We start from the raw sequence: 15471 nt of genomic DNA, 5'->3' as shown, positions 1-15471 counted from the left end.
GATAAGACACTTGCAGTTTATTGTCATTGCAAGAAGCCATGTCACAGAAATTGTGACAGATGTTGTTAGATCAGCGTGGGCTTTTCAGATTTTCTGGACTGATTTGTTGAGGTCAGCTGCTGGCCACGTGGAGCAGCAGATGAGACTCTCTGAACAAACAGTGTCTTATTGGGTGGGAGACAGCTTTCCAGGAGTACTTTTTACTAAATGACTTAAAAATTATCTGTAGCCTAGACTTGTAACTAACTCTCTAAACCACAGTGCTGTATGTGAATAAAAGGAATTGTTGATTGTTGTTCTCATCTACTTTTACTTCTAATGTGTGATTTCCTTCTTTCTTCCTTCCCTGGCATGTATCACAGAATTAATCTTAAATTCAGAATATCCCAATGAGCAAAATTTCTGATTTTTTAACTATTTCAAAAGAGAACGGAGACTTATCATGTGGAGGGTGCCGCCGTGTGCAAGTCTTGCCTGATGACCATCTGTGGAATAGTTTACTTAAAAGTGGAAGTACAGGAGAAGCTCAGCTTGTTACCTTGATTGTTCCTTTGCAGTCCTGATTTCTGAAATGAAGTTAAATGTTAGTATGAGCACATGGGTCCTAGACAGGATTGACCAACTTGGCAATTCTTGGCAAGTACGTTTTTTGTTTGTATTGTGTGGTTTTTTTGTTATGTTTTTTGTTTATCTCCTATAGGTAGTATGAATTTCCTTTCAACAATGATTGAAAATGCCCTTTTTCTTGATTGTCTTCCAAACCTCCTTCTCTAGTGAACAAACTTACTTTTGAATAAGGAGCTGCTTAACTTTTAGGATACATAATTCTATCCTGACTCCTTTATCTGTCCTGGAAAGTCAGAGTTCTGTTTACTGACAACATGCAGAAAAATTCACTCAGCCCCTTCCAGAGTCCTAGCAACAGCTGTAGATTTTGGGGTAACAGGTACTTTGAAAATACATTCTTTGGATTCTGATTGGAGGGGGCAGAGGGGAGACCTACAACTCTGGTCTACTAAAAATAGTACTTATTCCTTAGGATGACAAAGCTTTTTTTATGTGGAAAACCTGAAGCTGTTGATGAAGACTTCCCTGGATGCCTACGGTGCTGCACAGAGCTCATCTGAGTAGCCCCATCAGTTTCACCTGGGCTGTTGAGCTACCAACAGCTGGAATTTTGGGAGCTTCTCTTATGGATGTATGGAGTTGCTGGGGAATGTTCTACACTACCAGTGTAGCCAAGTATACACTATACATTTTTTTCTTTAAAAAGGAGCTTAAAGTGTTTTAAAACAAAACAAAACCCCCCCAAACAACCAAACCCCACAACAAACAAAAAAATCCAAAATGTGTTATTCTCAAAAGTGTCTAACTTAACTGAAAAATTTTACCTGCACATTATCTCATGCCTCAATAGTTGGATGATATGGTTCCAGAGGAGATGGTAAACTAACTTAGCAGCTCACTGCAGAGAGCTTCTGCTCCCATTTCTAATCCTGTGCCTGAGCTGATGCACATCAGGCCCCTCCAGAAGCCATTTAACCTCACTAATATGACTGTGTTATTGAGTTAAAGCAGTTTAGGAAGAGCCTGACAAGTTCCAGAGCCGGTGCTGATGGATGGATGTGACTGGAACAGAGAAGGGGAAGGGAGGAGTAAATGGGAAAGGGGGTAGCAGGGAGTGAGACCTCTCTCCTCAATCTCTTGGTCAGCCACCGACTTTGCTGCCTGTCAGGCTTGCAGATGGAGACTTCTGAGACCATGGAAACGCTCTGTGCCCTGTTGTAACATCAACTTCACCAAAACTGTGTCTCTTAACAATGCTTTAGCATGCCTGTGACATCAGTGCTGACACTCATGCTAGGAGAGATCACACCAATCATGTACATGAGGGCTCTTCAGGACAAACGCAAATAGGAAATTTAGGTGAAATAGGCCTCCCTGTGCTTGGTTTATGTAAGTGGGGCAGAGTTTATCACACTGCCTCTTTTTCAGACTAATGGTGTCTCTGAAAGGAGCGGGCTGTACAACAACATTGAGTCTTTTAAGTTAAAAGCCCCAAAACCAAAACCAGAGCTTTGGTGTCTCATAGTCCATGTGATCCTCTCTCCATGTCAGTGTTAAGGCTTTGTTCTGCTCTAGCAGATTCCTCCACCACTGGGTACAGCTGAACATAGTGCGGTAAAGATAACCAGACAGCAGAGACTAAATCCTAAACTTTGCACTGTGGAATGCAGCATAATTATGACATGATTCTTTTCATGTATCCAGTTTGTCAGGAAATTATGTAGAAGTGTAGGGTTGTCACCAGGTTCTAAGGAGATGTGTGGTACTTTATTCCATAATACCATTGTCCTCTAAGTGCTTGAAAATGCTGTGTATGGACTGCTTTAAGTGTCTGTCAGACAAAAACTCCTCGGTTGTTTCCCTGGCCTCTGCATCTTCCTGGGGTAGCTCTTTCAGGAAAAAGTAGAAATATTTAATTAGAGAGACTTAAAAAAAATGGAAAATGTTTGCAAATGTTTGAGAGGGTTTATTTTGTACTGGCAGGGAAACTATGAATTTTGAACTTGTCATTTGTGTATTTGAGAGTTTTTGTGGATTTAGAGTCTGGTTTCTGTTGATGAATCAAGGATTATGTTAGGTTCTCTGGCTTTGTACTGAAGGTCTTAAGTAAACAATTGTGTTGAGAAAGGAGAATTATCTTTCTTTTCCTTCCAGGAGGAAGGCTGTAAACATAAGAGAGAAATATATTGCAGGAAGACATTGTTGTAGTGTGTTTGTGTCTCCAGTTATGAACCAGTGAAGTAGCTCTTATGAATTCTTTCCCTTTCCATATTCTGCTTGGGCCTTCCCCAGAAAGATTAGTCTCTTAACTCAATATTCTATGATCAGATTTGCACTGATGCCCTTACAAATCTGAAAGCATTCAATTTAGAGACAGATCTGTACAATCATACAGTTTCAGTGTTTTAAAACTTCTGCTCAGGAAGAACTTCCAAGTCATATTGCTTGCTACTTTTTGTCCTTCAATGTTGTGGCTACTGTCAATGATGAGGGGGATTTGTAAACAGTAGAAGTAGTCTGTGGAGAATTTAAGTATTATGAAATGCAACAATCAAATTAAGTATTTTAATCAGGTACAAGATCTCTACTATCTATCATGGAAATGACCAGAGGCAAGTCATGATTAAAGTGGATCACAATTTGCAATAATTCTTTTGGTGCTGGATGTTAAGCTTTTGTCTTCAGGATTTCCCATCATCATACTTGATTCAGGGTTGTTTCATTGAGGCATCCACTGTCTACTTTGAACCTAATTTATCTTCTATGGTCTTTATGGTATGTAGGGTGTTTGAAGAGTAACAATTATCTTGCACTTCACATGTACAGTGTAAATCTTCATAGAATATTAGATTGAAGCTAGTTCAAAAATCATGCCATGGGTTGTTCAACTACTAAAGCTAAAAGCTCCAGTGTTTATGCAGTTATGGTGGCACACTTTATTTTATTCTTAGAACTAGAATTAACTATTGTGGTATTATTTTGTTGTGGTATAAAGTTGTCTAACTTTTACTGTGTTGGGATAGTTAAAGGCAAGGCTTTGAAAAGTTAAGAACCCCGTCTGCCAAACAAATTTTCCTCAATCACTTGGTGGTTCCCATGGTACCTTTCATAACATTCCTGGGGCAAATGTGCAATGTGTCAAGCAGGGATTGAGCACATGAACACAGGTTGTGCTGGTATAACAGAACTGGCTTTCTTGTTGCCTTATTTTTTGCCATGGTTGCACATAATTTTCATCTCTTGAAGATGACTAGAGTAGTAAGTTAATAAAATAACTGTGTTTCCCCTTGTAAGTATGAAAAAAGGACATATGCTTAGAAGAAGGTACTTCCTTTGGTTTTACTTTAAAAGTTTTAATAGTAACAAAACAGATTAATGGGCAGGTTTTTCATTTGAGGAAAATTGAGAGAGCTCAGGTTGCTAATGAAGTGGACTGGTGATGCATGGTAGGGGAGAGATTCCCTGTTACTCTGGTGTGTAACTGAAAGTGGTTAATGCAGGAATTTATTTGGTATCCTAGGGAAGGTAATAAGTGATTTAATTATTTTGTATGAATTCTAGTTACTGGCTTTTAATCTTAAGTCAGTTTGAACCATGGTTAGAAGTATTCAGGTTTTTGAAACTTCTAGGTAAATTTTGCTTAGTAATACTTCATTTAAAATTTTTTTTTCTTAATTTTTGTAATTTTTTATCATTTAACTATATTGTATTCGCTGTGCCACACTTGTGGACCTTTGTAACTTGGAGTATAGTTGAGTTTGTAGTGAGGGAAAATAAGAGTAGGCTCGATTCCTGTGTTAGTCTGGCTATCAGCTTGGGGCTAGTGACAAAAAAAACCTGCCCTCCCTGTGTCCGATCCTTAAATTAGGCTTTTTGGATTTTATCCTCAGCATGTCACTGTTGCTGCTTTGTTGCTATGATACAATACTTACTCATGCAATCCGCTGTAGAATATTAGAAGATCTGAGCTGAAATGTTACGTAACTTACAAATGTTTTTACAGCTGATGTTCATTATTTTGCAGAGTGTAACAATTCATGTCTTTGTAGTTATCTGAGCAAAATAAGCATCTTGCAAGGATTTTATTCAAAAGAAAAATGGTTAAAACTGCAGAATTGACATTCAAAAGTGTGAATTGTTCTTCATGAGGGAGTAGTAATTGCTGGCTTGTTCAAAAGCTCCCTGAAGTTGTTATGCTCAGCTAATAGGATCAGAACTGTCAGGTGGGGAAAGGGAACACAATACAGTATTCTGGTGCCTGAATTTCCAGGGCAGAGCGAGCAGTATGGATGACAGTGGAGGCATGTCAGTTCATTTCAGCAATTACTTTTTGCTTATGGGAACAAAACAATTCTACCAGATAACTACTGAATATTAAACCTACTGTTGACTGTTGTTGTTCCAGCCACAAAATGAAAGGTGTTTTGGTATGAAACTTGAGAAACAGGCATTCTGTTCACAGAGTGAACTGTTGAAGGTGTAGACTTAATGAAGTTTGTTTCATTAGAATGATTATAAAACATTAAAGAGAAGTGTGAGGTTTTTCGTGATTTGTTCAGGTTTTAAAGTGAGACTTAAGATTTTTCAGTACTCAATTGCCTTTTTCTTGTCTGGATAATTTTTTTGGCGATGAAACAGCAGTGCTCATAGCAATACTGCAGTGAATGAATGATGCTAAGGGGTGTAGTCAGGCTGTAGACAAGTCATGAAAATTCTACAGGGGAGAGCATTCTTCATTTGGAGATAAAATTGGGAATACAGTTTTTTCACCAGTGTGAGTGAAATCCCAACTGGCTGATAGATGAGGTGATGCTGTACTGCTGCAGTGGCTTTGAACCCCTACAAACAGTTAAGAGCAAAAGGCACATTAAAGCAATTTTTCAGTTAATGCCATGCCTGTTTTTGTTGGGATCATGCAACTTTGGAACAGTTACAATATATTAAGGATTTATTAAATTTTCGAGGTGTAGTGCTTGATAATCCATCTCTTTTAGAGTCAATGTGAAATGCTAATGGAGGAATTTTGCTTATCAGATTACAGAGGTACTGAATGCTAAAATGAAAATGCTAAGTCACAGCCAAACACATTGTCTTAATAGGCCAAAACATCTGGAAAACCCTTATATGACTGGGATTGTAATAAATTATTTAGACCAAAGCATTAAAACTCAGGATTAATCCTTTCGAAATATTGGAATTCTTTCTTCAGAGAAACATTGATCACATGATGTCAAAAGTATGTGAAGCATTTTGCATTGGGGTAAAAAGACAAGGTTCCTTCAAAGCAGATTTTACAGCTTTTAAGCAGGTTACATAATAAAGGATTAGGGAACAGAATGAGACAAATCGGATGAATGAAAGGTTAGTACGATGCTTCTGGATATGACTTTTGGTGAGGGAGAGATGAGACTCATTAATGTCTGTATTTCAAATAAAGTTAATTCAGGAACTCATTGTTGGTAAATACATTTACTGCCGTGTCTTTGTCCATTATTTCTTTCATGTACCAAAAGTTGGGAATGGCGGGTGTTCCATTCCAATGTACAGATATTTTCAGTTTTGACAAAATTGCTTATTAATTTGCTATTAGTTTGCTGACTATGAAGCACAGCATTCCACATGAAAAAACAAGTCATAGCTATGCAAATTCCTGTCAACAAAATAGACTTAGAAATCCTGTGTTTGCTTCTACAGACTTAAGTGTTTGGGTTTTTGTTTTCTTTTATAGATGCCACCTTCAATGAACAGCAGGATCTTTTCTGTCAGAAGTTGCAACAGTGTTGTGTGCTCTTTGACTTCATGGACTCTGTTTCAGACCTGAAAAGCAAAGAAATCAAGAGAGCAACACTGAATGAACTGGTTGAATATGTTTCAACAAATCGTGGAGTGATTGTTGAATCAGCTTATGCTGACATAGTGAAAATGGTAAGTAGAATGCTCTTGTTACAGTTCGAATTTTAATAAAATATCTTAATCAGTTTATTACTTTAATGGCATTTAACTCAGAATTGTGGTTGGTTTTTCTGCTTATACAATATAATATAATTTGTTAATGATAACTTGGCTTAGAAAGGCTTGTAAAAACAAACAACTTTCAAGTTTTAATTACTAGCTGAAACATGATGCATTCAGGTTAATTAAAATGAAAGAATCAGTACACTGCAGATACTTGCAGTCTGGATAAGCTTTAAAGTTTTTCTCTTTCAGCAAATGGCAATATTTCAGTGCTGCCTATCTTTATTTACTAGTGGCAATGGAGAGTTAGGCTGAAGTTTTCTGGTAGTGATTGCTGCAGGTACTGGTGACAGCAGAAAGGTTTGTAGTATAAGAAAGCAACTCTGCTTTGTAAATACTTTATATGACTGTTTGTTATTATTTTGGCCCTGGAGAGCTGTGCTAGAGTAGCCTAAGTGGTTTGCTGAGGTTATAAACTGTAGGATGACTTGTCCCATGCAATTTCTACTAATGGCTTGTTGAATAATGAACAAAATATTTGTGGTTGTTATCTGCTGACTTTCCCAGGTGTTTATGTGCATTTTAAAATGCTGCTTAAGTAATGGTTTTGATCTGCCTGTACTCTGTGTACAGGGAACGCAACTGAAGGACACTTGAGAATAATCTGAAATTGTTTTTTTTCTTCCTAGAAATGTGAAATGTAAAAAGAATGGCTTTAGTGCCTATGAATTTATGCTAATGGTTCTCTAAACTTTGGTGAAGTTTACATAGATAAAATGCTGACTTTAAAAAAGCTCTCAGGAACGTAAGCAGAGCAGTTCAAATACACAGCCTACAGCCTTTGTAGTTCTCTGTACAGTACAGGCTAGTTTGTTCTTAAGGTTTGTTTTGTTTGTTGTTTGGTGGTTTGTTGTTTGGTTGGGGTTTTCTTCTGGGCAGCTGATAGGGAAGATCAGATCTTTAATGTAAATAACCGTGGAAGTTTTGCCATTATACTGAAGGGCTAGGATTATTGGAACCCCTTTAATCATTTTGGCTGTTTCAGCAGATGCTTATTAAGTTTTGCAAAAAAATCTGGGACACTGGGGGTTTTTGTATAGTTTTGTTTTTTAAAGGACTTGGTTTTCTGTCCTAAATATTTTTTATGTAAGAAAATAAAGGACAATGTATGTTCACCTCTTCTTAGGCTTTTTTTTTCTTGCTGCTGGTGGCAGCAAGCCTGAATCCTTGCAGTATTTTCTTATTCTGTGTGCCCTCTGTAGCCCCTTGTTAGGAGAAAAAATATACTAACTAGCCCATAGTACTTGTTGAAGGGAGGTTTTCTTTTATATGGGAGTTGTTTTCTTTTCTTGGAGATAAGGTGGTGTTGAGCTGGTCTTTTGAGGTTTTTGTTGTTGTGCAAATGATTGGCTTCTGTGGATGCTTGTTTTTCCTTCCATAACAAATTTCCATCTCCTTTTCTCCCCTAAAATGACAGAAAGTGAAGAAGCTCAGTGAGAGCTTTAAATGCTCAGTGAGAGCTTTTTGAGAGCTTGAGACAAAAGATCCTTCCAAGCTTGAATAGTATTTCTAATCTCCCTGGCAACTGGCAGCAGAAAAGGCCTCTGCTGTGAATTAGGACGAAGTACCAGCTTTCAGAAAAAAATCTGCATGGGTCTGTTTCTCCCTCCAGATAACACCTGTGTCAGGCTTGAGGCCTGTCTTGGTAGCAAAACTTGTATGAGATTGAAGAGTTACTGTTTCACTTTTGTTTTGTTTGGGTTTGAAGTTTTTAGGCTGTTCGGTGTTCCTACATTAAAAGAAAAAAAACATTGGGGTTTTACTGCAGGGTTTGAAGGATCGTGTTTTTGAGACAAAAAAAATAGAAGTGGCCTTAATGAAACCCAGCTATCATCTGGCTGGTAGTAGAGGATAGGAAGACTAAAAAATTCCCTGAAAAAACCAGAGTGGCATCAGTGGCAAAAGCAGAGACAATCTCTTTCCAATGCCCCTTGTCTTTCCCTAGGCCTGGGACACCTCTCCTCCAGCTTGCAGAGGAAACAACCTCAGGTTTCAAACAGGTTTCCTTGGAGTCGCCTGAGCCATGGGGAGGCTAAGTCAACAATGCCTTAGAGATAGCAGGAGGGGAAATAAAATGTTGTTTCTGACCAGTGCATAGGCAAGGTCTGTGCAGGTGAGGAGGTCTCTGGTATTCCTTTCCTTCACTGGTCTCTGTTGCCAGGATAGCTGCTGGGCCAGTACCACACAGGCTCCTGTGGTTGTTTCTGCTCTGCTTGGATCCTGAGGTAGGGAGCTTGAAATGATACAATTTCAAGCCACCAAGGATGGAACAACATCATTAAAAAAAGTCTTTGTTTAAACCGATGTGCAGGACACACTGTAGGTTATTTTTTTGGTGCCCTGGGCAACCTGATTTTCTTTCAGCTGAGGAGGAGTTATGCTTACAAATAGTTTTGAAGGTGTAGCACAGCAGTCAGTGCACCTCTGTTCTAGGTCATCTGAAACTAGTGTCTTCTCTGGAAATTCTCTGTTAAAAGCACTCTGAAGCTAACAGGAAATTAAGGTTTGGCGCTGCGATTATTTTAAGTTTTAAAACTTCCTGGGAAGTTAGAAAGTTCTACTTTTTATCAGTTTGGGGAGCGTAACAGAAATGTCTCTTCAGTACACTTTACTCTTCATCTCCTTGTGCCTGTCAACCTCGCCTTGTTCCCCAGCAGCATATAAAACTTCAGTGTAATGAGATTATCCTAACAGGCTGTATGAGTTGTGAATTCAGAATTTAAAAGAAATCAGATATCCTCAATCTGTACACTCAGAAATTGGAATTGAACTTAGTATCTTTCACATGTTTAGCTCAAGTGTACAGACAATAGGGGATTTTTTTTCTGTTTTGTTTTAATAAAATATAATTGCTGAATCTCAGTCTATTAACTGGCACATTTTTGGAAAACTGAGATTTAATTTAGAAAGCTGATGATGGATTTATCTGGAAATCTATCCAGCTTTAAAAACCTTTTATGATTTGTGTTTCTGAAATCACAGTTTTGGGATAAGACACTAAAGAAAGAAAAAGAATTATTTAAATAATAGAAGAGGATATAGAGAAAAATTTGCAAAAATGTTGCAAACATAATAAAGTAAATAAACTTTTTTGGGGTGAGACAGACTAGTACATAAAAAGGGTGCAAGGTTTATTTTAAGTTTCATATATTCTCAGGAGATGACTAATGCTAGCGGCAGTACTGAATACTCTGAAAATCATGCAGTTGGTTTTCCAAAGGCCTGGCTGAGAGGCTTGCTAATTGTTTCTGCTACAGAAGTGTATTTAGTACTTATTACCTTTGTTTTGGACATGAAACTGACTCACTACTCTGAGGTTCTGTGCTGAAGGCTGATCAGCTCAGTTCAGCAAGATGCATGTAGAAAGAAAAAGAAGCGTTTTCAAGAGATGTTACCAGAGCACTTGCAAGCAGAGGTAGAACATTGTCTGTAAGAGACTGATTCATGTGCTGGAGGGTTTTATTGAACACCTAGTTAAGAGCAGAGAAAACAAATAAGAGAACCAGGATTGCAATATTGGGTTTTGAGCTTGATTAATGTTCTCTGACTCCTATTTCCCTGTCCTCTCCCCCCCAGCCTTTTGTTCTTGAGCTTTGGAATCCCAAGTCCCTTGTGTTTACAACATTAAAGGACAACTGTACTGTTTCTCATGGGGTTTTTTGTTTGTTTGTTTGGGTGGCTTTGTTTGGTTTGGTGTTGTTGTTGTTGTTGTTGTTGTTTTTTCTGTGCATTAAGCTCGGAGACAGCTGTAGTGCCCATCCCTACAGAACATCATTGCCCTTCCAGTCCAGGACAGCAACACCACAGCTTTGCTGTGTCCCAGCAGGAGACAGTGACAGGACACAGAACGAAGGGCATAGGAGGAAATGAAAAGTCATTTTATGCAACAGCTGTGTATCTTGTTTAATGAGGCAGCTGATTCTTCTGTGCAGAGCCAGCTGGTGACTTCAGGATCTTTCTGAAGTCCTTCTGCAAGGTTCTTCAAACACCTTGGAGACTCCATGGAATATGTGCAGGAGGATTTTCTACAAACTGTCAAACAGTTTCTTTTGTGTTTAGTAGGCTTGAGTGATAAGCAGCTACTTGAAACAGATTTGATCAAAAAGACTAAAAGAGTGTAAAAGGTGATTGGAAAAATTGGGTTAAACTTGTTCCTGAAAGAATGGCAGAAAATGCAGAATGAAATGAACTTCATGTTCTCTTTTGTTCGTGCTAGAGATTTAAATCCAGTACATTATATCTGGTGCAAGAGATGACATTTTTCCTTTGACATCTGAATGGTCTTCTATCCAGACTTTAATATACTTCAAAAATCCCTGAAGAAACCTTTTTTAAACTTGTCCTTTTGAAATCGGTTTGATGAGACTGTATCATACTAAAAGTAACTTAGAGTAACTTCAAGAAAAAATAGCTACGGTGTGAAATGGAAAAGCTAGAATGGGTACGTTTCTAACTTCCCAAAACCTTGAAACATCTTGAAACTTTCAAAGGTGAAAAGTGAAAAATGTAAACAGAAATATCCCGAAATCAAGTAAAGTGAAGAACTTGAGAATAAGATATGTTTTTGGGATTGTCTGCCTTACATGTGGAGAGAGATCTCTTTAAATCATAATTGGTTAGTTATATTTTATTTGTGGTCTTATTAAAAAGAGTTCTTGGTGTCACATAGTTAAAAATTGTTTTTTATAGGAAAGCTGAATTTTTTTTTTAACTTCCGTAGTTTCAGGGAAAATTTTGGAATATGACCATGTCTGGCCACAAGCTTCTAAAGCAGTTGAGACAAAAGTTACTTTCTTATTTTCACTGACCTGTTTCAGACTTCTGGCTGCTTGTATTTTGCAGTTTTGAAAAAATGAAGAAGTGATTTATTATGTTACTTCTTTTAGATGGTTTTGTTTCATTTGATTCTAGGATAAATGCAGTACCTTACTGCATGTGATGTGTGGAAGCATAAACAGTGATACAATTTTTTTTTTTTTTTTTGCTTGCAGATTAGTTCTAATATTTTCAGAACACTTCCACCTAGTGATAACCCAGATTTTGATCCAGAAGAAGATGAACCAACTCTTGAAGCCTCATGGCCCCACATACAGGTGTGTGATTTCTTCACTTTCAAGCCTTCTTGTATGGCAAGAAATGTGGATTCTTCAGTCATTTTGTGCCTTTGTTAAGAACATAAAAATTGCTTTTATAGTACAATTGAGTTTTTATACTTGAGAGGGAAAAAAGGTGATGCTTTTTTTAGCATGTATAAATATGGCTGAATGTTAACTCTTCTAAATGGCTTAAATACTATTTTTTAAACAGAGGGATTGCACTGTTAAATTGTGGTGTATGTATGAAAATTGTGGATATATTAGGTAATTATGTTCTTCACCTAAGAGGTTTGTTTTGTGCAACTGAGCAACTTTTTAGTGTAGGTTTAATAAAATATAAGTTAATATTAACAGTTCAGTTTCTCATGATAATTACAAAAAATGGAGTACTAGCCTTTATTTGTCCTTTGAGCAAATAGAAATCCCCTCCTTCTTCCCACCCTTTTCCCTCCCTCCATGCAAAAACTTTACAATATCCTCGTTGTTTGGTAACAGTTGCGTGGTTATTCCATTGTTGCACTCCTGTGGCAAGCTCGTGGTTTTTGTAGCACTGCTGTATCAATCACGTGATTGACTTGGAATGCTGCTGAATTTTATTTTATTTTCAGTTAGCTCCTAGAAGTTGTCATTGTACAAGCACATATCTCGGATATCAGCTCATTGCTGATTTATGTAAGTAGTGTCTGTTAAAGAGAAGTTAAGTAGCAACTCTTTGCCGTGGGTAGAAGATTAAGCTGCTGCACATCTGCATACCATTCGCTCTCTCCTCTCAAGAGCTAAAATGCTACCCTGCCCCTATAATATTATATTTCCAATGCATCAACAAATGCTCTTGTTTAAAAACTGGGCTTCTAATACTGACTATAAAAAGTACATCTTCAGCATAGCATTTGAGATTTAAACCAAACAAGAATCAAGTTACCACAGAAAATAGCTCTGTGGGTTAAAGGCTGTGATAATTATTTTCTTACATATGGCTGATTCTAATTCATAGCAGAAATGGCTGTAACTGAACTAGATGAGAGGCTTGATTTTGTTGGGTGGGAGGGTGCAAGGGCTAAGCAAGTGTCTCCTGTGGTCAGTAGCAGCACCATCTGACTTCTAAATACCTGTGTCTCAGAGATAAAATTTGTAAATGCTAGCTTAGTTCACTTTAGGTCATAATTAAACTCTAGTCCTGTTCATAGAAAAAGACCTGTGCATTTTGTGATCAGTTCACTTGTGCCTTGTGCTTGCCTGAGAGGAATTGAAAGAGGTTTGTAGCCTGTGGTATTACTTGAAATTTTATTTTCAGGTTTTTTCCTTGCTTTTTTCTAAGGGAGTTTTTGTCAGGCTGTCTGGTCACTGATTGTGGATTTCCCCCTCCCGCGTCTCTTGTTCATCCTGTCTTGGGAATAGATCACTCCTTGCAGCCCAATGGAAACAGTTTCTGTTTCCCACTCTGTCCTTTTACAGTTCGTGTGCTACTGGACCATAGAAGACTGAGTTGGCTAACTTGCTAATTGCCCTTCAGGAGCACAAAGCTGCTGGAAATGTCAGATTTTGTGTGTGGAAGAAAGGCTGTACACAACCATTCTCCTCCCCAGCAAAATATACTATTATTTTTGGCATAGTCTAAAGGACTTTTTAAGGAGGGAAGATGTGGATATTTTGCTGGCTGTGATTTGTGACTGATCAATTACAAACAAATTCCAAGTTCTATCCTGATCTGGCAGTCAGGTAACCAGTTTTCTCGGAGAGGAAAGAAAAAAATCTGAATCTCTACTCCTTTCTGCCTGAATCTGTTGACATAATTGCTTAGTAAGTTACCAGTGTGTGTAGCCACAACAAAACACTGCAGACCTTCAGTAAAGTGAGTGGCACTTGAAAGATGTTGCTTTAAAGCAGCGCTCAAGGTGGTTTGTAACAGCCAAACTAGGTCGAACAGGTTGGCATTTAAAGCCACTGTGTATTTTGAAGCTTAGGGAGTTGCAGAGTTGGCAGAATTGGTAGTTTAAAGTAAAAATATTCTAGTGGTCCCTGCAAGATTGAATCACTAAAGCATTAGGAGTTGTATTTCATAGCTCTTCGACCCAAGCAGACCAGTTTTGAAAACAAAAACTACTAAATCCAACATCTCTCCCCTGATTTAGTATTTCCAATAGTAAAGCTTCTATTAAACTCAAGTTGAGCATGCCTGTCTCTTTGGGTAGGATCTGTTGTGGCCAGAATCTGTTCTGGTGCCCTAGTTTGATAGTTGTTGTTGTTATGCTTTTAAGTTTGCAAACATTAGCATACAGGAGAACCCAGAGCTCATTTACCCAGAAATGGCCACTGCAACTTGCTTCCTGAAATGGCCTGGATAGAGGGGCTTTCATGTATTTCCCGAGGCTCACAAGGATTTCCAAAGTTATTTGATAGCCAGTTGATATCCTGAATTTAATCTTGGACAGCTTGTAACAAGATGGTGCAGCATTGTGCTTTTCACTTAGTTCTTCTGTTTGATGTCTATTGCAGTCACTGTATCTGTTTATGGAAAGAAGCCCTAATTATCCTTCCTCCCCTGTCCTTTAGGGAAAACAAACTAATACCAATCTAGTGTTCACTCTTAAAAAGTGCTCTGTCCCATGACAATTCTAGTGGCTCTTTCTCTGTCTCCTTTCAGGTTTTAATAAATTCCCTCAAGCATGTGTAGGACTATACATCTCTGTCTGTGCTGTCAGTATCTTCCTGGAATATCCTAGGATTTCATCTGTCACTTCCATAGCTTCATTGTGAGGATGGATCTTAGTCATCCTATGGTTAACCCTTTCTCAGCTTAAGGGCTTGCAAATGCTTAGCAGAGCTTTTTCTTGGAACTCCAACTGTGACTTTGCAATCCTTGAGTTTCATCCTGTATTTATTCTTCTAGGGCTTCAGGGTCAACTTGTCCTTTCTTGTTGGTAACATGACATACTTCTCTTTTTTTCTATTTTCCCCCCTGGTGGTAGCTTCCAATATTGTTGCATTGTCTAAGCAGTTATCGCACATGGCTGTTCTTTGCTGTTGTCACTGACAGAAATATTTCATATAGGAATTTATTACAGAAATTTTGAATTAAATTCCAAAATTAATCCCTATGACGCTGTGCTATATAACTTCCCTCTGGCCTTATGTTGCCCATTTCTACAGGAATCTATCTAGTTGCTAGTTTGAAAAAGATCAGTAGAATCAGAATGTTTTAGATTGGAAGAGACCTTTAAAAATCACCTTAGTCCAAGCCCCCTGCAATGAGAAGAGACAGGGTACATGAGATCAGGTTGCTCAGCTTTGTGCCATCTGCAGACTTGCTGAGGGTGCTCTCAGCTCCACTGTCTGTGTCATTGATGAAGGTATTAAACAGTCATGGTTGAGCTCTTTCTAAGACAGAGGATGGTGTAAGGTAACATTTAAAATTCTATTATTGGCTTGTCTACTAAGGTGCCAAGAGGATGGTGCCAGACTCCTCAATGGTGCCCAGTGACAGGACAGGGAGTAATGGCCATACACTGAAACACAAGATGAGGAAGAACTTCTTTACACTGAGGGTGGCAGAGCACTGAACAGGCTGCCCAGGAAGGTCATGGAGTCTCTCTCTCTGGAGACATTCAAACCCCACCTGCTCTAGGTGAATCTGCCTTGGCAGGGGCGTTGGGCTAGGTGATTTCCAGAGATCCCTCCCAACCCTAACAATTCTGGTTTTCTATGTAAACTGCTGATATGAAAAGCTCTTCTTCAGAGGGGGAGAAAGTGAAGGGTAACTTGTGTTTCTGAGCTTCTGCTTTGCAGATACAGC

The 15471-nt window shown here is 38.4% G+C and overlaps 1 protein-coding gene across 2 annotated transcripts in view; it reads left to right on the top strand.

Moving 5' to 3' along the window:
• PPP2R5A (protein phosphatase 2 regulatory subunit B'alpha) overlaps positions 1-15471 on the top strand; it is a 42739-nt gene that overhangs the window by 11595 nt on the left and 15673 nt on the right. For both annotated transcript variants that reach the window (XM_082276810.1, XM_082276809.1), the window contains exons 2-3: positions 6296-6492; positions 11574-11675. In XM_082276810.1, the coding sequence (XP_082132936.1) occupies positions 6296-6492; positions 11574-11675 (299 nt within the window). The remainder of the gene's footprint in view (positions 1-6295; positions 6493-11573; positions 11676-15471) is intronic.

Source organism: Coloeus monedula, assembly GCF_965178545.1.
Source record: "Coloeus monedula genome assembly, chromosome: 2".
NCBI classification, from domain to species: Eukaryota; Metazoa; Chordata; class Aves; order Passeriformes; family Corvidae; genus Coloeus; species Coloeus monedula.
The sequence above is the reverse complement of the archived record's forward strand: the minus strand, read 5'-3'. Positions and strand labels throughout refer to the sequence as shown.